This window comes from Haemaphysalis longicornis, unplaced genomic scaffold (genome assembly GCF_048455015.1).
Source record: "Haemaphysalis longicornis isolate Haplotype H1 unplaced genomic scaffold, Haemaphysalis longicornis Haplotype H1 scaffold_6, whole genome shotgun sequence".
NCBI lineage: Eukaryota > Metazoa > Arthropoda > Arachnida > Ixodida > Ixodidae > Haemaphysalis > Haemaphysalis longicornis.
Genome location: NW_027526407.1, coordinates 48,242,788 through 48,264,954, shown reverse-complemented (window position 1 = coordinate 48,264,954; position 22,167 = coordinate 48,242,788). Strand labels below are relative to the sequence as shown.

General features: G+C 50.2%; 1 protein-coding gene across 9 annotated transcripts in view; it reads right to left on the bottom strand.

The window, feature by feature from the left end:
• The window catches only part of LOC144142598 (CUGBP Elav-like family member 1-A), a 479,679-nt gene that overhangs the window by 389,511 nt on the left and 68,001 nt on the right, over positions 1-22,167 (bottom strand). For all 9 annotated transcript variants that reach the window (XM_077674225.1, XM_077674223.1, XM_077674226.1 and 6 more), the window contains one exon: positions 11,158-11,330. In XM_077674225.1, the coding sequence (XP_077530351.1) occupies positions 11,158-11,326 (169 nt within the window). In that variant the 5' untranslated portion in view covers positions 11,327-11,330. The remainder of the gene's footprint in view (positions 1-11,157; positions 11,331-22,167) is intronic.

The window sequence follows — 22,167 nt, the reverse complement described above, 5'->3', positions numbered from 1 at the left end:
CCATCTTGCTGTTAAGCACGGATTGCCGCAATAAGCATAGCACTGCGGTAGAGGAAACCGTTTTTTTTTTTCTTTGCGAGAATAGCGCGGCGACCTCTTGAGTAGAAGTTCGTCGGCTGACGCGAAATCTGACGAAAGCATGACCGAATGAAAGGTACGGTGACGCCCAGTTTGCCGCTTGCTGCGACCCTCCCGCTTCAGTACCGGGTTTTATGCGCAGTCGGCTTAACTTATGTCACATCGAGAGAGATGCGAACGAACTTTGTTATAAGCCCAGCCCCACATTAATAGCAGGATTTCACTCGACTTCGTTTCCCTGTCTGTGCGTAGTGCAATTCAACATACGTATGAACGCGGGAAAAGCGTAGATCGCCTGTTACGATTCATTCCTCCGAAAATTCCTGAGTTACGAAGCGCGCCACGGCGGAGTGCCGCGCTAGTGAAATTGACAGCATCTTCGTGTCCCCCACCCCGTGAGCCGAAATCTTACAAACAAGGAAGTTTTCCTTTTCAGTCTCGGTCAGGACTGCTACACCAGCATCAAAAACTGGGGTAGTAACTAATGTATGAATCTTTAGTAAACAAAAGAAAATAATACGACGACAAGCGTCGCCGAAAATTTCACGCAACGTTAAGTACAGTCGGCAAAACGGTTGCCTATATCAGCGATTTACAACTACGTACAACTGAAAACTGCCGAAACATTTTTTTTTATACACACGTTGGAAACAAAAGGGGTGGGCTTAAACTTCGGAACGCCGCAGTAGTGTCCCTCCCGTTCGGGCGAAGCAGGATAAGAGCGAAAGTACGAAAGCTGTGTTATAGAAAAGCGCCTTACCGGCTGTACTTCCAGCATTGCACGGGCCTTTTCTGTTACACGTACGGACCGGAAAGGGGGTCAGAGCAATCAATGTCCTAGCGTGCCGAAGTCCCTCGGCAAATTACTCTCACGTGCTCCAAGAAGTGGACAAATGCGCGAGCTACACAGCCTTACTTATTTCGGGGCCGAAATGGAAACACGACTGTAGATAACAGTCGCTGCACGCAAAACAAGTAAGAAAAAACGTGGTTGATGCCTCTTTCATAGGAACTGGTAAAACACGAAAGTTAAATGTGCCTTCCCAGGAGCATTTAAATGTTTATTGTGCATCCATACGAACTTGCACATCGCTATTTATATTACGTCGGTGTGACACCGTTAGACGCATCAACGTTAGACACTGGATTGCACGTGCCGGAGCATTGCGTAAATCCAACTGAAACCACAGCCCCTTCAAAACCGTGCGAACGAAACCGAACCGAAACCGAAGGCAGTAGGTGGCTCAATTCACCCGCGTCCCGCGTAAATGAAGACGCTGGTATCGATGCGCCAACTGTCGGCGCTCATTCGCGTCATGATGAACTACTTCGGTCCGCCTCTCCTAGACGGCAACCCCATCTGAATGAATAAGGTAGAGGGAAGGATATAAGGCGCATTCATAGACCTGCTTGCGCTTGAATTCATAGCGCAGTTGACAGAGCGCTGTGTACCTCCTGTTGCGGCGAGAGAGTTCGTGGCTCGAATCCGGGCGCAGCCGCCTCAATGGAACTTTTTCTGGCGATGTCATTTCCGTGACGGATTTGACGTCGTTAGATCTTGGAGGACCCCGGCATAAAACACGTTCGTGTTAAAACCATCCCGCGATCTGAATTAAGCAGGCGCTCTATACTGTGACCCACTGCACAGTCCCAAGTGCTCCCGAGCCGAGAGCGCTTAAAGAAACAAACTTGAAATCCGATAATGCCTTCGACGTATCCTGGAGCAGCGCACATAAGGCGGGAAAAAAGCCGCCACTGAGCCGCTACCGCGGTGAACGGAACTGTTCCGATGAAACGTCGGACGCCAGGGGGGGAGGAGCTCTGTTCGGGCCGTAAAAAGACGGAGCGTCTTTCGTACACGAACGGTTCCGCTCGAAAAGGCCAGGCTAGCTCGGCGAACGCAGGGCGCGACCACTTCCCGTAGGCCGAAGGTTGGAGGGACTCGTCGTGAACGCAGGGAGAGCACCGTTAAGAACAGGGGGTTTCGTAGTCAGCCACGCTTGATGCGCTGGAATAACGCAGTCGTTATTCCCGCAGAGCAGTTCGAAACAGCGGCGGTGCTGCAGCGTCGCAAAAGCGCCTTTCAGGATCTCGCATCCTTACAGAGGAGACTGCAATACACACGCGCGCACAAGAACTTGTACTCGGAAGAGGGAGGGGGGGGCACGTTCTCGCTCATATCTGTTAGAAGACGCAACACTTCGGCTCTCACCGAAAGGATTATCAAGCTGCGTCTCAACAGCAAAAGCGAGGCGTCTTTCCACGCCGCCGTCTACTCCTCCACCATCTCAACAGAGACGGGGCGTCCCTCCCACTCACCCTTGCGCTGCTCAAAACCGGTGAGGGCGGAACGGGCACCGCGTGTCTTCAAATAAGAGCGGCATCCCCATCCCAACTCACTATCTCGCTCCTCAAGTCCGTACGGAGGTCTCTCCATTAGAGCAATGCTCCGCGACGTACAGGCGAACGATTCCAGGCACACAACGAGCTCCATGATCAATATAAGCTACCGTCGACCTCACCGCATGGCCCCCTTTAAACTCCCGCGACCCCGACGCTTTAGGTTAAGACGGAAATTACGCCGGTGCAAATGAACCGCTACGCTGCATGACTTATTCAAAACAAGCCACGCGCATCCATTATCCTCCATTTACAGCCGCTCCTAACCTACACCAAAGCGGCTGCGCGATGGCTTAATCGGTTAGCGTTATTCCGTGATTAGGCAGTCACCGACGTCGAAAGTAAAGTTAGGGCCCTCGACGCCAACGCACGGGACGCCGTTACGGCGCTCACCCCATTTTCAAAACGATCGCTAATTGCGCAATCGATTAGGAAACACGCGGAACCCCTTCCTCCACCCACGCTGCACGCGCCGAATAAGCCGTCGCGAGAAGTGAAGCGCTACTTGCACCCGTTTCGCGCCCGTGTACGGAAGAATCGAGTAGCGCGCCAATCCACTTTTCCCGGCTGCTGCCGCCGGCCGCTTGCCCAAAATTTTCTGCCCCTCCCCTCGCGCCCGGCGCTTAACGAGCAATACGCCGCCCCCCCCCCCCCCCCCCCTCGTGTGTGTGCATACACCGAGAGAGAAGTGAGCGCCACCTACCTACACGATAAGTGCTCGCTGCTTCTGCTCGTTGGGCATTAGGTTAATTGCGGCAGGCGGCGGAGGTGGCTGCCTGAATGCGCCGCCATTGCTGGAGAGAGAGAGAGATTTTACGCACCCAGGCTACACATGGCCTATGGAGGCTGCTTGGTGAGGGGCTAAGGCTAAGGATTAATTTAGACAACCTGGGGATCTTTAACGCAAGCCGAAATTTCGACAAGCTGAACTGTGTCCGTGTTTTGTGCGTGCGTGTGTGTGTGCTTTTTTTTCTCATTGTTCTTAGCGTTTAGTCGTTAGTCTTGCACATATAGTGTTGAGTTTTTAGTCTTGTATACAGGGTGGCGCGACGACAACTGGAACACTTCAAAACATTTATTTCAGCGAACCGCCGCTCTGTTCGCGCTCAAACTTCCCACAAAGTTCGCATTTTGTGGTCTATTTCATTTGACACTGGGAACAACGACGGTACTTTCCTGTTTATTCGGAAAATAAATAAAAACGATTTTCGCCTATGGGGAAATGGCGGCCGATTTGGACGTGCGAGCCAGCGCAAGGTGCTCTTGGAACGACGGCGCCACCTGGGACATGCAGAGCGAAACGCTCGTTTTGGATTCACGGTAGGAAGGAGCAAAATGGTGTAGCAGACGATCACAAAATCTCTTTCGTCCCTAGTTTACGACGATCACAAATACTTGCATAACAGGTGATACCAATCATAACAAAATATTCCCACGGTTCATCGTTGTCAATAAAAGTTGGATTTGTTTCCTCACCTGCTTTCACATTTTCTGACAGTCTGTTAGCTTTACCAGGTAATACGGCACTATTCTTGCTTTGCCCTTGTTTGCTTGTTCTTGTTTTATTTATGAAGTTTTGTGTGCGTGTTTGTCTCCTTCCTACCGTGAATCCCAAACGTGCGTTTCGCTCTGCATACCCCAGGTGGCGCCGTCGTTCCAAGATCAGCTTGCGCTGGCTGGCACGCCCAAATCGGCCGCCATTTTCCCGTAGGCGAAAATCACTGTTATTTATTTTCAGAATAAACAGGAAAGTGCCGTAGTTGTTCGCGGTGTCAAACGAAACAGACCACAAAATGCTACCTTCGTGTGAAATTTAAGCGCGAACGGAGCGGCGGTTCGCTCAGGAAAAATTTTTAAACTGTTGCAATTGGCGTCGCACCACCCTGTCTATCGTACATATATGTACTATTAGTCTATTAGTCTTGTATATATGCATATATATGTATTCTCCCCTTCACTCGCTCCCCCCTTTCCTGTGTACCTCTGTTCCCCATTACACCCCCACAGCAGCAGGCATTCCGGTGTCCGCACTTAGGTGAGACAAACTACGCCTGCTGGTCGTCTTTCCTTTCCATGTTAACAATAAATTCATAAATTTTCGCTTTCCGCCTCCGTTTGCAAAATAGCCACGACGGACGAGATCGAACCCACGTCCTTGGGCTTAGCCACTGAGCCACCGCGGCTGGTAACATCTAAACATTCGACGATTAAGAAGCAGGAAGTGGCTATACGAATCTTTTTAACGCATAACAACTGAAAGCCGCTGCGAGGTTTTCACAGTTTAGGCAATAAGCGTAATTCTCTTAATGCAGGTTCTTTTCTCGCAGAAACTGCATGCCTGACTTAAGCGAAAATCCCCCGATTTCAACGCTAATCAGGGATAACTTAGACTGCAACAAAGTTAGGCTGCAATTGTCATGGGCTTTCTATTACGCGTATTGACGATTCCCTCGCAATGCAAATAGCTTTCTTTTGTCTCTCAAACGTTCCTATCGCCAACCGTGTAACACAAAAAGAAAACTGCAAAAAGGGGGCACTAAAGTGATTTCATACCGCTCTCATTTGTAGCTGCAGTGTGCAGTTTAACCCACGCGATTCATCATTTGAACATTTAGCACAGGTAAAGAGCATCACTTCATCCTTAATAGGTGGCAGAAGGTCAAAATTCCACGCACCGTCTGAAACCTCAGCGTAAACCCCCGAATCACGACCCACTGGCTTGCACCCATGCATTTTCATGCCTTCTGCGAGTTCAAAATCATAACCCTAGCAAACCGCTAAACTGAGCACCCGGGTATTGTCAGTGTGCCGCCGTAGTCGACGTCAGGAAATCGGCACTGAGGATCGTGCGAGGAAAGCATTGATTTAGAATGCCCTCACCACGTCTAAAAATTAGCGCAAATCAGCAAAAAGAAAATTTCCCTCAGAAACTGGGCTTCGCGTACTAAACTTTCACCTCGTTTACAACTCAGTTCAGTGTCATTCAGGCTCCCTAAAATATAAACAGTACAGAACGCCGCACAAGCAGTTTCCTTTCCGAAATGATTGAGGAGCTTGACCTATACAGCATACCATTTTAGCGTTGCATCAGTAAGACCCACATCTTTAAAGGGCGACGCTATATCGACACAGATAAGGTCCTTTACGAGTTACTTCTAATAAGGACATGCAACGATGACCCAAGCACATTCTTCAAAATTTCATTTTGTTCCAAGTTGTGTCCCCTCGCAAGCGAGATGTCAAGGGAGGTCGCAGCGCTCGCCGCAATAACAAACCCAAGCTTCCTTCCACGCGTACGAATGACGGTGCCGCACACTAGACGGCAACAACGTCGCAGCGCTCAAACGTCGGTCGACTCGGCGGCAGGAAAAAACGAACGGCCTCAACTAAAAGCACTGTGCTGGCGGCGCCAGTTCGCAAGACGAAGTGGACGCACGAGGCGAAAAATTAGCGTCGCTTATTAATAGCCGCTGTCAGTTTACTCTTCGCAAAAATGAAAAGGGTTCACCGAGGTGGGGGGAAAGTTTCGAAAGGAACCGCTGCGTCGCGCACCATTCTTCCGCCGCAATCCGCACCCGGCAGCGCAACATTCCCCCCCTTGGGTGAGAATGCCGTCGAAGTCGTCCGAAATAAAGGCCAGCTTTCACCGCGATTTCCAAAACCTGCAATCACTAGCAAGCAGCATATCTCCTTCAGCCTCAGTCAGACTATTCGGAACGACACAAACAAAACAGCTTCGCTATCCGTACTGAGACGACGACCCACCACGACGCCTTCTAACCTAGCAGGCGTTCACAGCGGCGCTGCCCACGGTGCGAGGCGCTATTGCGGCGACGACGCTATTGTTTCGGACTGAGGCCTTTTGAAGTGCACAAAAGCGCCGGGCTAAGCAAGATGGACGGCTTACAGCGCGGGCGACGGCGTCGGTCGTCGACGCACACTGGGGCACAAGTGGCGCGTCTCCATCTTCCTCCTCATCCTTTTCCTCCTCATCCCCATCCCGGAATCTCTCTCTTGAGGAGTCGCTGTCGCGGGCCCGGGCGCAAACAATGAAATTGCCAATTAGGGGAAGAAAGGGGCGAGCCTCTCCGCCGCTCCTAATGACCGCTTTGTCAGTGTCCACTCGCGTGCGCGAAGGAGCGCCGCTTTCTCACGAACCAACAACACTCCCTTCAATTTACCGGGTAGAGAAAAAGTGTGGGGGAAAACTGGAGGGCGAGTGACACGCGTAATACTCAACCAAGTTGCGCTGTCGTCATAGATCAGTTTCGAAGAAGAAATGAAATGGCAACTCTTAAATGTTGGTGATACAATTCGCCGTGTCCATTTGCCCTGCTACTGCCGTAACACGACGTCTAGAACAAAAAAGAAGGCTGCCCCACAAGCCTGCAAGCAGTCAGGACACAAGTTGCACTGCAAGACTGACCGAGATTTATTCCCCCAGGAGCAAATTTCTCATTCTCGGGAGCTACGAGTTGCGGTTCAAAGTCTTAAGTATACGGCGCCCATTGAACATGTTACTTTACCCGGCTTTTTTTTTTTCTTTTTTTCGCACGGTCTGTTTCGTTCAGCACAGACGTGGCACGATCGAACAACGTCGTGACGGCAAAATACCTTCAAAACGGCCAAGTTTTTTTAAACGGACCGTCTGTCTCCAGGCGGCGCCGCTTAGTTAAATGCAGTTTCAAGACAAAAAAGAAGACATTTGCGACGCCTACAGCCAGCAGTTAGTTTAAAAGCTTCGCTGAATTTCAACTACCGTTGTTTAAGGCTGGTGGTTACGAAATTGGCCCCGCTTCTGAATTTCGCGGCGGGAACTGCGCGATGGCCCAATGTAGAGTTCTTTCGCTTTAACGTTAGAAAAAAACGTTCTCGTAAAGCGTGTAATCCCAATGGGCACATTTTTCTCCTCGCAATGCCTGTTTCCCGGCACGCGGGGTGCGTGTGATATAGAGCGTGTAATGAAGGGGAGTGCTGAGTGAGTGAATGACTGTGAGGAGAGACGGAGACAGAGAGAGAGAGAGAAAGAGTGAATGAACGGGCGGATGAGTGATAGAGAGAGAGAGAGAGAGAGAAGAGGGGAGACGGGGAGAGAGTCATACAAAATGAATACTGACGGAGTAAGTGTGCGAGCTTGTGAGTGAGAGTGGGCGATGAGGGTGAGTGAGAGCGAGAGAGTGAGTGTGAGAGAGATGAGGGAGACAGGGAGAGTAATAGAAAATGAATACTAAGAGAGCAAATGTGCGAGCAGGTGAGTGATTGGGAGTGGGCGATAAGAGAGAGAGCGAGAGAGAGAGAGAGTAAAGGCTAGATTGAGGGAGTGATACAGAGTTATATACAGAAAGTGGGCACATGAGTGATACTACGTAGTGATAGTCAGAGACAGAGAGAGAGAGAGAGAGAGGGAGAGAGATACAGCGTGATGGAAAGGGAGCGAGTGAACGAGCGAGTGGGCGCAGCCCGTCCGCACGTGCAAGACAACTTCCCATTCAATCGCGCTAGTCTATACGTAGTAGCTAGCGCGAAAAAAAAAAAAAAAAAAAAACACCAAAAACATCAACCACGAAATTGACTGTCACCCCCGGCGAGCGGAACGAGGAGTCCGAGGCAAGACAAACGAGGGTCCGAAATGGAAACCAAGAGACGCGCGGCGTCGCTGCGACTGTCCGAGAAAACGAAACGCGGCACTCGAAAAAGAGAAACAAGACACGACGAAACAGAAGAGAGAAAAGGGGGAACGAAAAACACGATACAAGAATGGAAACAGAGCGCTGCTGCTACACGAGGGACGCGACGAGAAAAAAAATATATATACAAAGGACGGGGAGAAATCTCCGAGGGCAATTTGTCACCGGCGAAACGATGACAGAGTCCGCGGGCCGTAGCGGCGAGCGACGCCGCCACTTTGGGGGCCGCTGAGGGCCGAAACGAAAGAGCCGTCATCACCACCACACCCTGTGGGACAAACGCGCTTTTTTTCTCTCTCTTTCTCCGCCCTCCGCTACCCCTTCGATGACCGAGTACCCTACTTTCCTGTCACCCCTTCTCGCTGTTTTGAAAATAAGCCCTCTTTTTTTCTTCTTCGTCCCTCGTGTCCTTTCAATTTTCCGACTCCGCGGATATGAGGTCCCCGTGGAGGAAAGGGCGGCGACCATCATCTTTGATACATTTTATACCTTCTGGGAGTCCGAGATAACGAAACACTTACGCGCCGAACCATTAATTCCCGCCGATATACGGGCACGGGGGATGGGAGGCACTAGACGCAACGGAAGGGCTTGAAAAGACGGCCTCGACGTGGCCGCGATTCTTTACAAGAAGATGCCGTAGTTGAAGCAGCACGCTTCGTTACAGCGTAGATGTTTTTTGAGGAACTTCAAGGCCGCTAGTAGGACGTAAATCCGACCGTCCTTTTCGAACTGTTCACAGCGCGGCAATAGCAGTACTGCCAGCGCAATGAACAACCAAAGCACGGAACACCGTCCCGCAAGCTGTCTCAGAAGTAGAGGGGCAACGCCATACGCCACTCACACCAACAGAGTCGATTCCGATTGCTTACTAGACTTCTAAAACTTGGAAAACGAACACTAGATATAATTACTGGCGGAAACCGAAGCTTCAGCTATCGCCATTCGCGTTCCTCCAGCCATTTGTCCACGCTGTCCTAGTTGATCGGTCAATTTGAGAACCACTTCGTGATGGTAAAAAAAAAAAAAAAAAAAAGGAACTGCGGTTGATTCCTCTGTCATAGGAATCGGTAAAAGACGAAAGTAAAATGTGCAGCGAAATCTGCAGCTGAGCATTACTTGCGAGTCAGCGACTGTCTTGTGGGTATACTTGGCGAGTGATGTCCTGCTGGCGGGTCGCTTCGGCAAAGCTGTACTGGCGTCATTTCCGTGACGGATGTGACGTCAGTGAAGTTTTGGTGCATCCCGGCATAAAACACTTTGGTGTTAAAATATAAAACCCGAAAACCAGCAACCTTAACATACTCTTTAGTACTAAAGGTTGCTTCCCCGCAAGAAGACCTTGTGTACAGGGGTGCATCCTTTACAGGCCGCTGGCTTCGTTGTACTGGCGTCACTTCCGTGACGGATATGACGTCAGTGAAATCTTCGTGAATCCCAGAGTAAAACTGCCCCGGAGTAAAACTGTTTTTAACACTTTCGTGTTAAAAACAGTTTTACCCCTTTTTTGATTTGTCATTTTCAACGCAGATAATCAGCATAACGAGACCGCTCTCTCTCCAGGCTTTGAGCAACGTGCCCCGCTTCAACCACTCCGTTTGCGAGCAGCATTGCAGACAGCTACTCCGGACCACAAAGGATACCGGGAATACGGCCCATAATTCTGAATACACACAGCCGAACTTGCGGGAGGTGGCGGCGAGCAGTGCCCAGGGGACAGCCGTCGCAGCCTTGAACAATACGCCGTGATACCATCGCTTTCCCTGTCGACAGAAACTCTTGACTAGACAGTAGCAGTGAATTCCAACGTTGGTACACCCTATTCGCATCCCGCGACGAATATCACGCGGAGCCGAATACTGGGCGTTGCATTAATATCGATTGGTTTCTTTTGTTGTTGTTGTTGTTATCGTTTTCGCTATAAAGTGAGGATGACAAGAGGGCCCCGGGGCCGTTCGCTGCACTTGCCCACGCCTGGCGCGTGCCGGGGCTACACCAAGGCGGTACCAAGATACCCTCCCCGCCCTTGCGGCTTCAACGGCCGTACCAAATACACCCGCCATCCGCAAGAAGACCAAGTGCGGAGGCACGAATAATTCGGTTTCGGCCGCGCGCGCGAGTGCCGCAAAACTGTCAGCCGGGCACAGTACCGGTACCACTTCCTAATTACCCATCATAACGCGTTGTTAGGCAGTAACAACAGAGATGAGAAGAGGTCTCGGAAGGGCCCCCAGTACACGGTACGGCGCGCCTGCTCGATGCGTGCAGCCAGTTTCCACCCGTTCGACCATGGCATGCGGGACCGAGCTCGGCTTTTCGAACTACCGTAAAGTCTGTGCAAAGTTCTCTCAGTGCTGAAAAAAACAAACGCCACAACAAAGCGGGTTCATTGCTCCCAAGAACGCGTTATACGGAACAGAGTCCGAATTCGCTTCTGAGGCGACTTTTCACATAACTGTTTCCTCTGAAATTAGTTCTTGCAGCACGGCGAGAGGAGAAAACGGACTACCGTATTTTGTCCTTACAGCAGTAATAGCGACTAAGCCACTGTTATCCCACTGACAGTGTGTATTTTGCACACACAGCTCAACAGAATACTAACCTGCAAAAAATGTATGCGGCAAGTCATCTAGTTACGTAGGCAGCTAGGTAAGTTATTTCGCATAAAAAATGTGTAATGTTGCCTGGGTAGTAGCTTTGGTCCATCCTTTCATGGATAAAATATGCGGGCAATACGCGAGGATATATATTTTTGTATTCATCGACGAAAAGTGTGGGTGCTGCGGGTTCTATGCAGGCGCGGGTCACACGCGCGAAAATACGGTAGTCTTAAAGAGGCCACGAAGACAAAATACGAGTTCGGTTCGTTTCACCAAGCAGGCTGCTTTTTCCCGAATAATAAGGATCTTTCAAACTCGAGAAGGTTGTTACTTTGATCTTCGGGGACCATTGGACCACCGTTCACGCGAGAAAGGGAGACGCCGACACCGACCTCGGCTGGTTCCGGTGGCCTTGTCCCGGAGCACGTTGATTTGGTAGACGGGGCCGAAGTCCTCGAACATCTTCTTCAGGTCGCCTTCGTCCCACGAACGCGGGATCTGGCCCACGAACATCTTGATGGCGTCCGGATCAGGCTGGTCCTTGCCCACCGGAGAATTCATCGTTCTGGGTAAAGTAGGGAGAGAGAGAGAGAGAGAAACACCATCAACACCATCCTCCTCCACCCACATTCCTCAGACACTTCAGGAGTAGAGGTGACTGCATCGCGAGATAACACTGCGGATGACACCATCCCACGTATGGCTTCTAGTGTACCACTCTCTCTAGGGCAGAGACCTCGGCTCTAAACTCGCTGGCGCCCTCGGAACTTTTTATGCGAAAGGCATTGCCGCGCTGGTCAATCATCATACACCTGCGGTCTCAGGGTCAACGGTAAATCTGTCACCCGACTGGGCCGTTTCCACCAGGATAGGTTTGTTTCCCTAGGTCAACAGCCCTCCCCAAAGTACGTACTATCGGCGTCCAATGAAACGCGAACACGAAAATATAAACCAGAACGTGCAAAATTGAAAAATACTGTTCGTATAGTTCATGCAATGGCACGCTCTTGGTATATTTGGAAATCCACATTTCCCAACTTTGTTTTTGTAACTAAGCCACGCTTCATTTTGGCTTGCATAGAAAGAAATCGCACTATTTGCGTGTTCAGGTTCATATTTTCGTGTTCGCGTTTCATTTGACGCCGATAGTACGTACACAAACGCACGCACGCACGCACACAGAATAATGACGATTACACACGAGATACATACGAGTATAACAAGGCAGTCGCGGCGGTGTCAAACATGCTTCAAAAGAGCCAAATCGTCGTTTCGTCGAGTTGTGCCAGTGACGGCTCGCAAGGGCGTTGAAATATACGATTGGCTGCCAGCACGAACGCGAAGCCTTTAGTGAGCAACGAAGCTTGCCCCAACAGAGATCGGAACGCCCCATGCCCCATTTTAATAATCCTTATCTTAAGAGGGCAGCGTATCACTGACTACTATCTTAAACTATTATCGCGCAGAGGCTGTTGCGAACGAGACAAGACCACCCACTGCAAAAACAGGCTCCCCAACTTTCGTGACGGGCACGTGGCCCTTTTCCTCCTACCTCCCCCCCCCCCCCCTTCTTCAAAGCCTCAACGCATCGCATCGCACGTTGTCCAAAGCTAAACGCAGTCTAGTCCGTCAAAGCTTCATCGGGACTACGTTAGCACATGGCGGAGCTCGAATTAAACACACAGCTCTCAAAATATGAATCGAGCTTCAGACAACAGCGACTTCAAATTATTAAAATGACCTGAATCCGCACGATTGCGGCATAGACGCTCGCCGAACTATCGTTTCAAAAAAAAGAAGCAGAACAAAAAAAACCCTCCTTTCTTTCCCGGTGCTTTTTATACAACCAACATCCTAGTGAGTTCGGAGCGTTAAAACAGAGATGGTCATTAATAAGCGCTCGTTTCCTCCGCCTCATAAAAAGAAGCGTTAATCTCATCCCTCCTTCCGCCCGCATAATGCTCCCGCATCTTCCTCCTCCCCGAACGAAATATTACGCTTCCATCCTCTCCCGCCTCCCCATCCTCCCGTATCCTCCATCGCCATCTGCTCTCGTATAAGCCGCGGCGGTGCCGGCGAGATATGCCGCTTCCATCTTCTCCTGATTAATGAGGCGATGAGCGTCGTCGTTCAAATTCGACGCGCGGGTCGATTTAATTCCTGCGAGGAAAGCCAGCTCAGGTGAACAATAAAAGAACAAGACAAAAACTTGTTTAACGAAATGACAAAGACCGAGGGCGAAAAAAAAAGACCGATTAGTAATTTTCAGCGAAGAGGCGCTCCCGAACTTGACAAGCTTCGCGAGACTGGGCTTGCGGGCACGGAACATCAAAGGCAGAGCCCCCGTCCGTCGGTCCGTGTAAGCGTAATTAACAAGTAAACCTAGAAGGAGAACAAAAAAAAGGGCGATATCGGCTGACCAAGGCAGAGCACAGGCGCACCCCCGATGCCAAAGGAACGCAGCCCGCGATGATGAGAATAGTTGTAAAACTCTCGTTAAGTCCCCGGAGGAATTAGGACTTCGAAACACACACAAAAAAAGAAGTCACACGCAAGAGATTAAAACAAGTACAGCGGGCTAAACTAATGCACTTGGCGAGCAAACTCCCCCTTCGTTCGTCCTCTTATTTGAACCATGACGGCGAGAGAGAAAAGTTAGAAGACAAAAAAAAAACTTTGCAGCGGACTGCCTCGATATTGTTTTTTAACACGAGAAACCAAGTATTATCAAAGAGTTTGAAACTGCAGTTCTCAAAGCTGTCACAAATATCCGCAAGATATTTGGTAAAACCTTCCAAACGCCCTCCTTGTAGAAATTTGTCGAGTGACCCAGAGGTAGTGTCGCATGCGATGACGTTTAGCGGAGTATCGAGATTTCTTGTCTCCGAGTTCCTAAAACACGACTGCATTAAATGACACGTTTCAGGGCGTCTTTCTATTTTTTTTTTCGCTGTTACTAGATATTATATATGCAATAAAGAGAGAGAATAAGAGTAATGGGGCGGGCCGTTGTGCTACTGATCCCAAGGAGGGAGGTGTGTTCTGGCAAGCCCAGGTGGTGTGGTACGGTGTTGGATGTTCGCTGCAGTGTCGGTTGCGTTGCCCCGCAGTGTGTGAGAAGGCTTTCTTTTTTCATGCTTCGGTCAGACATACTGGTAGAGACCACATAAGATTCGAGGTGGGAGGAGTACCGCAAGTCGTAGCACAAAATGCAAACGACAGAGAAATGACCCTAGCGTTAGTAGCGGCAGGAGCATGCCTGTCGTGCAGCTCAAGCTATCTCAAGCTACATAAGTGATCCCGCAGCTCTGCGCGATCGTGCCTACGCCATCTACACGTCATCCATAAACCCAGGCACTCTCTCTCCCCTTTACTGGTTGGTTGGGTGGTTTAACGCGCCGGACCAGATTGGTTTCCTCTCCTTCGGGCGCGCTGCGCATATAACCGGTGTGCCGTTCTCCGGCGAAGCAACATCCACGCTTGGCTCAAACACCTAGAGTCCACGCCGCTTTACAAGTACGCCAACGTCGTCATCGACTGGGACCGGCTTACGCAGTCCCCTCAACGTTATGCGCGCTATAAAACGCGGTCCCTTCGCCGCTCCGCCCATGCGTCGCATCCACACAGGGGTTCCCGCGAGGGGAGGTGGGAGTTTTTAAGTAAACTTTCTTTCCTAGATTCGTTAGTTTGGAAGTTGGCTAACTGAAATTCACTAATTATCTAATTAAGCAAAGTACAAAAAGTAGCGTGACGCGCTACATACAAAAGTGAGCAACATGCATTTGGTCGCGCCGTCTTAGAGCGCATCGGCATGTATTTAAGCTATGGCTAAGTTAGCGTTTCAGCTAACTTAGACCTTAAAAACATACCGATGCGCAGGACTTTCTTCAGAGTGCGAAGAAAGGATGTCCTCTTCCTGAAACGTCAATTAACGCTTATTTTTTAAATGTTTTTCTGATGTGTCTCTGTCGCTACTTACCTTTATATTATATATATATATATATATATATATATATATATATATATATATACATACACACATAAAGAGAGCGATAGAGAGATATATTTCATGTTATCTTCCACGCACGAAAGAGGGAACTGCCGGCGTGACTAGCGCAATAATGTCATCGCATTAATATAAATCGTGGCTCTTGCGTTATTACCCCAGAAATAACGCGAGAAAGCCCGAAGCAGATAAGCAAACAACGCAGCAAGCTGGGACTCGGTGGCCAGCGCCAGAAAACCTTTCCTTGTGGCGCTGTGGGTTTTCGCTCCCAACACAGGCACGAAGGCAGGCAGGGCAGGCCCGATTTAATTACGCCTCTGGACGACGCTTTAGCAGCAGCCGCCGCCGCCACACGGGCCAGTAGCCGCAGCCCTCGAACGAGCCCGTAGCGCCGGCCGTGTTTTGCACCGGCTGTCACACTTTCATAATGAAGCCTACGCGAGGCGCTCAAGAAGGGAGAGCGGGAACGAGCGGAGAGGGAGAGAGAAGAGTGGTTGCTGACAAAAGCTATTAAAGAGTGTCTAATGGCCACGACCAACACCGCCCGCCAAACGACGACAGCGCGGATCGAGGAGAAATAAAAAGGAACTGCAACGGGTCATCAGAGCGGAGGAGCTCAGCTACCATGTTGCTGATTCGGGAAAGTTACGAAAGCGGGGGAAAACAAGGAGAGGATGTAAACTTAACTTCTTCCCGCGGCTGCTGTTTCCAGAAACTTGGGCGCCCAGCATGCTAGCATCATCTCGGAAAGAAAAAAGCCCGACCCATTTACTCTCTCCCCTCGATACGACCACGGATAAAGGCCGCGGACTTGAGGGGGTTGTTCATATCCCCCTCTCCCAGTTTGCATGGATGCCGGTTCTTCCGCTGCCTAAGCCATGTGTATCAGCGCACGCGTTAAGGGTGAAGAACCACAAGGCGGTCAGACTCATCGACGATATCCCCCTGTTCTTTAAGGGACGAAGCCCGTTAGGGGCTCGGGCTGACGGCGTCTCCTGTCGTCGGAGTCGTAATCGTCGTCTCATGTAGTCACGGTACTAAAACACCGGGAAACTCGCTTACCCCTCGCGCTGAAACGCTTCGTAACGCACACTAACAAACCACCGGGACACTCTTTTACGCCTCGCGCAAGAACGCTTCGTGCTTCAAAGACACGAGATTTGTGCAGCAACGCTGTACACCTCTACCCCCAACGGTTTCATCTACGTTGGCAAAAACGACAAGGCGCCAAAATACACTTATACACTGGATGCTTCGCTTCTCGCCAGGTTTCACGTTAGTGGAGATGACCCGGGATTTTTTTATATTGGCCTGCAGACGAAGCCGGCAATAAACCTCAAAACGGAAAATCTTTAACGCATATCGATGGCCTAACACCCCTGTTACACGGACACTTGCAACGTCCGTTGGGGCCAACGGCAGTAGAGTGCGGTAACGGCCGTGGGAACTGAACGGTGGTGGCCGTGCTCACACGACACCTTCCATGTTCACTTCCGTTTGGACGGTTTACCACGTGACTATAATCACGTGACTCCATAAAGATTCTCTCATTTTTTCTTGCACTGCTCGCTGCACAGTATTTATTTTACTCTTGACAACAATGTTTTTGTAATAGTTGTGGATAACCTTGTTCAGCCGATCCAATTCGATGCACGGCGTTGCAACTGACTGCGCTTTTGGTTTCGACGTGGTGAAAGGCGTCCCATTTTACGACCCATCGCTTGTACTAACAAGTTAAGTAGCAAATGCGTCAGCGACGACGTCCACAGGAACCGTTTTTGCGGCAGCGGCTAGACAGAGAACGGCGACCTCCATTGCCGCCGACCGCCGTTGAGTTTCCAACAGCGCTCGCGGTGTCGTGTAACTCCACCTAACAGGCCGCTCAGGCTAACTACTGTTTTCGTTAAGAGCCGTTGAAAAGCGCGTGTAACACGTGTACAAATCATGTTTAGCGACGTCCAAACCGAATGAGTATAGCTCCATTTACCCACGTAGCGTAACCAGTGTGCGGTGGCTATACGTGTAAAAGCAGTGCTTGCAGCGAGAGCGCCGCATTGGGAGACCCTGGATTAGGTAAGAAAGGCTCAAGAGGACCTCTGGCAAAGTTTAAAACTTACAAAGCGCGCGCTCCATTGTGCGGGGAGCGGCGGCGCCGGTATGACGACAAACAAGCAAATACTTCGGCTAGCACGATTGTGTTATCTGCCCTTTCACCCCTACGCCTGCCTTTCGTAAAACAATTATGCACGGCGCGCTTTCTTGCACTATTGGTGTAACAGTAACTCCCCGCCCCAGCAGCGTTTTGAATTACGCGGCACGGCGTAGGAGCGGTCTCTTACTGTGATGCGCGCTCATACTACTGGTCCGAGCCACTGCGCAAGCGCGGATAGTCGTCATACCTTACAAGCAAAAAAGAAGAGAGAGCAAGAGACTGAGAGCGAGAGAGAGCGAGAGAGCGAGATTGAGAACGAGCGAGAGAGAGAGAGAGAGAGAGAGAGAGAGAGACCGCAATTCCAGCACGTACTGGCGTCACAAGATCCAGCCTTGAGAGCGCGTCGTTTTGCACGTACACCAAGTGAGTATACCTGCCGCTCAGACGCAGACGCCGCGATAATTACCGAAACCAGCTTCCAAAGCACGCGGACGTAACGCGTCAGCAGAACGACACCCAATTAGAGTAGGCGTAATTAGTCGCCTCCATCCCTGCCCGGAAATCTCTCAACGAGAGCGAGCAACACTTTCCACGAACGAGAACAAGAGCGGACCTTAAGGGCGCGTCATCACCGAAGCACCGAAAGCAAAACGACATCGTTGAGAGAATCCTTACTACCCAAAAGAAAGAATAAAGAAGTCAAGGCCCACGACACAGTATTGGGGGCCTGACAGCCCACGGCGCAATCGCCACCACGGCGTGTGGCAGACATGAGAAGAAGAACAAGTTTTCAGCACCACGCAGCGGAAGAGAGCTACGACATGTGATAGGGCCCCGGCAATTTCGAGAAAACCGCGGGATACACAAAACGCGCCCCGTGGTACGGCGTCGCTGCCGAGCACACGGCGCTAATAACGCCGGCGCTGCTAAGCCCAGCGACGCCGGGGAGGGAGAAAGAGAGAGGGTGAGAGGAGAATACGCAGCAGAAACGCTGCGGCGCCTCAGATTAATTGCGTCCGCGCACCGTGAGCCGAGCGAAGGCGCAATCTTAAGGTCAGTCGCGCGAAGACACGATGCAGCCTGGAAACGACGCGGCAGCTGCAGAAACGGTCACGTGGGCGCGTTTCCGCTAAAGTCGTCCGGCAGTACTCGAGGCGCCCCTCTGGGAGCCGCACGCTATAAAATGCGACAGCTCCCGTAGTTTCATTTTAACACGAAAGTGTTTTCTTCCAGGATTCACGAAGAGTTCCCTTACGTCATATCCGTCACGGTAGTGACGCCAGTACAACGAAGCAAGCGGCCTGTAAAGGGTGCACCCCTGGGCACAGGGTCTTCTTGCGGGGAAGCAACCTTTAGTACTAAAGAGTACCTTAGACTTCGGGTTGTTCGTTTTCGGGTTTTATATTGTAACACGAAAGTGTTTTATGCCGGGATACCCCAATATTTAACTGACGTCATGTCCGTCTCGAAAATGACGCCACCTTTGCCAAAGCGACCCACCAGCAGGACCTCGCTCGCCAAGCACACCCACAAGACAGCCGCCGGCCCACAAATCATGCTCAGCTGCAGGTTTCGCTGCACGATTCACTTTTCGTGTTTTACCGATACCCATGACAGCGGAATCAACCACAGTTTTTTTTTTATATAGGCTTTCCTTGTTTTACTTGCAAACTTGAAGGTCAGGTCGGTGCGGATAGCATCGTACATTTGTTTCGACTGACTGATAGACGTTCATTGCATAGAAATTCGATCTGAAGTCATGCTAGGAAAAAAATAACACAGTAGACATCTGTGATCCTAGCGCACATGCGTACCTTACGTTCACAGCAGGAAAGATGTCGATCGTAATAATGGCGGTGGTGGTGGTAGTGGCGTGACAATCATACATGTGCGAATAAGACCCTCAACCAAGCATATGTCTAGACAAATCTCACAAGGAATTCAGAACTTTACTGAGTATACGGTACTTGGTTTAGGAACGTCTGTGTGGTTGTTTCTTGTTTCTTGTTTACTTCCTTCGTTGTCGTTTTTGGTGTTACACTGCCTGCTTTGTACAAATTACGTCGTATTTATGTCCAGGACGATGACTGTTCTTATTGATTGTCACTACTGCGGAATAACTGCCACAGTGTAAAACACGTGCAGATGTCCGCAGGAGAACGGGAAGCGGCGCGTGTAACATGTTGCATCCGCTTTCAGCAGTCGTTTCCGATAGCTGTTGCGATTGATTGTAGGGTTCAACGTGCCGACGCAACGCAGGCGACCAGGCGCGCTATCATAGTGGATGGTTCCGGATTAATTTCGACCACCAGCGCATCTTTACGTGCGCCGAAATCTCGTACACACGGGCGTTTTTGCTTCCCGCCTCTTTAAGAAAAGCGGCCGCCACGGCCGGAAATCGAACCCGCGCCCTCGTGCTCAGCAGCACAACGCTTTAGCCACTGAGCCACCGCGGCGGGTCTGATAGCTCTTACGACACACCCCCCCCACCCCCCCCCATCCATCCCTCCCCCCCTTTACCCCTTCAGCCCTGAATTTTCTCTACTTATCAAAAATATTTTTTGTGTGTTATGTTTTAATATTTGAACTCTATGAGCTTACAAAAAAGATAACTTTGTGATGCAACTAATTAGTGATTTGCAAGTATGATAACTTTGTGATGCAACTAATTAGTGATTTACAAGTATGATATCTAAGTAGGTTATCAGAGAATTAAAATTTCCCGTTACAGAAGAAAAATTTTTTCTAAGCTTTGGAACGCGCTGATCCCCCATACAAAAAATAACGCTGGTAGTTTAAGCATATTTAGATTTACAGCCGTGTCATCAAACTAGAATCCGGTTCTTGGGCCCAGCGTGACGTCAGGTTGGTCATCACTGCAATGACTTCCTTTTTCTAGCGTTCAGCTTTGGCAAAAAAAAAAAAAAAATAACAACGAACAATGATGATATGTATCGAAAGAGAAATCCTTGAAGAACTATTTCCGAGAAAACCAGCCGTTAGAAAATTGCTAGAAAATTTTCGGTTAACGCACTAAATATAGGACCCCAGGGCCGAAAGGGTTAAATAAAATTATTCAATTTAAAACGAACAAATATATCCCAGTTGTAAATCGATCGGACTGCCTTCGAACGCGGCTAAGCTGCGCTGCATCGAAGGCGAAAACGTTAGCCGGCTTGAAATATTTCTCGCCATGTCGTTCGCAACCTACCGCTTCGATAACGACCGCCCAAACTGAATGTCTTTTACAGCAGCACCTTATCGCATCCATCACTGTTTCCGCAAACGCCGGAAGGAACATTTCCGGTTGCAGCCGGCGTCTCCGTTTACTATTCCTCGCTTGCTTGTCTGCTTCTTCGGCGCAATTTTTTGCCCTCCTAATACGTGCATCTTTCGACGCATCCCTCTCCTCCTTAATCCTTTTTTCGATGTTCATCCCTTCGATCCTCACGGCAGGATTGCGCAGAGTGGTCGGTAGACTGTAGTATTTCCTGGCTTAGGAGAGCAACCCAATTCCTTTCTCCCTAAACTGCCCACACATGCGCCGAAATTCTGTAATGCCACAAAAAAAACAACATTTTTTTTATTTCAGATTATTTTATTACATTGTCATTGACTACGAACCCCTCCCACCCTTCCCGAAGAAAAAAATCTCCAGCCATCTCCCCTAACGTGAAACCTAGGGAGGGAGGATGCATGCAGTGCATATAAGTGTATTCTTGGCGTTTTGGTTTTTTGCCAAAGGAGATGAAACCGATTGGGGGGGGGGGGGGGGGGGAGGGGGCGGTAGAGGTATACAGTTTTGCTGAAAAAGTCTCTTGTCTGAAGCACGAAGCTCTCCAACGCGGGGCGTAAACGAGTGTCCCGGCGTTTTTTTTAGCACGCGTTACGTTCTAGCGCGAGACGTAAGCGAGTTTCTGAGTGTTTTAGTTCCGTGACTACATGAGACGACTATTACGACGACGACGGGAGACGCCAACATCCCCAGCCCCTACTAAGGGGCTTTGCCCCTAAAAGAAAAGACTGGCAAACGACTTTCCAGTTTAGACGTCTCTTTCCCGCATGTCTCCCACGTGGCAAGGAAAGCTGAACCACCAGCCAGGTCACCCCTGCGAATGTCACTTTCCCGCACGGCTCCCGTACGGCAGAGGAAGCCAACCTGCTGCGGAGTGCGGACGGCGCGACGATAGCAGTTGGAAGCGCCTGAACAAATGATAAGCCAGCATCCTTAATTGAAGGAGAGCGGGCTGGCGCCAGGTGAGAGTTCGGTGCGGAGATGGGCCGACGCTTTCCGGATAAGGGTGATGAAACAGTACGGGCACGGCCCTTCCATTTTCCAATCGAGGGGCCGTGGTGTGGATAACGCGAAAAAGATTTACTTCTGCACTAGCTCTCATCTCAACTATATCACAAACAATACCGATATTCACGATACGATCGCCCTGTTTCAGTTGTTTGCCGGAAATAAAAAAAGAACTACGGCGGCACCGAAGTCTCTCTCTCTCTCTCTCTCTCTCTCTCTCTCTCTCTCTCTCTCTCTCTCTCTCTCTCTCTCTCTCTCTCTCTCTCTCTCTGATGTGGTAATGTGGTAATAATTAGAAGTGCAAAGCAACGTCTAACTACTTGTACGTCAAACTTCGCGCACCGGTTAACGACGTTAGACCCCAAAGCGGGACGTAAAGCCTAGCTAACGTCGGGCCGTAGCATACCGCTTGCTGCGTCAGCAGTTCGTCTGTTCGTATTTCGACCTTTCATCGCCACTCTTTTTGCTTCACCCGTATGACGCGGCGCAGCCGATAGGGACGTTAGGCCGACGCAGAGCCATGTTCGCAGCCAATGGGAACTTGGACATGTTCGTGGCTACACGGATATAGGGAGGCGCGGTTTCCGCCAAAACGCGTAAGCGGTGCTCAGATTAAAACGACTGCTGCAATGGCAGTTCGCCGAGCATGAATTCCCCATTAGTCACGTCCCACTGCATCCTAATAAGGGCGCAATCCTCGCAAAGCATTTTTCTTTAACTCGAAGCAACACCCTAAAAACAAGACTTCCCACACACAGGTTCTTGCTTCCTCTCAGTGCCTCCCGAATTCGCTTAAAAAATAAGGAAAAAATTGTGGGAGATTCCTCTGTCACAGGAATCGGTAAAACACGAAAGTGAAATGTGCAGCAAAATCTGCAGCTGAGCAGATTATTTCCGGGTCGGCAGCTGTCTTGTGGGTGTGCTTGGCGAGCGACGTCCCG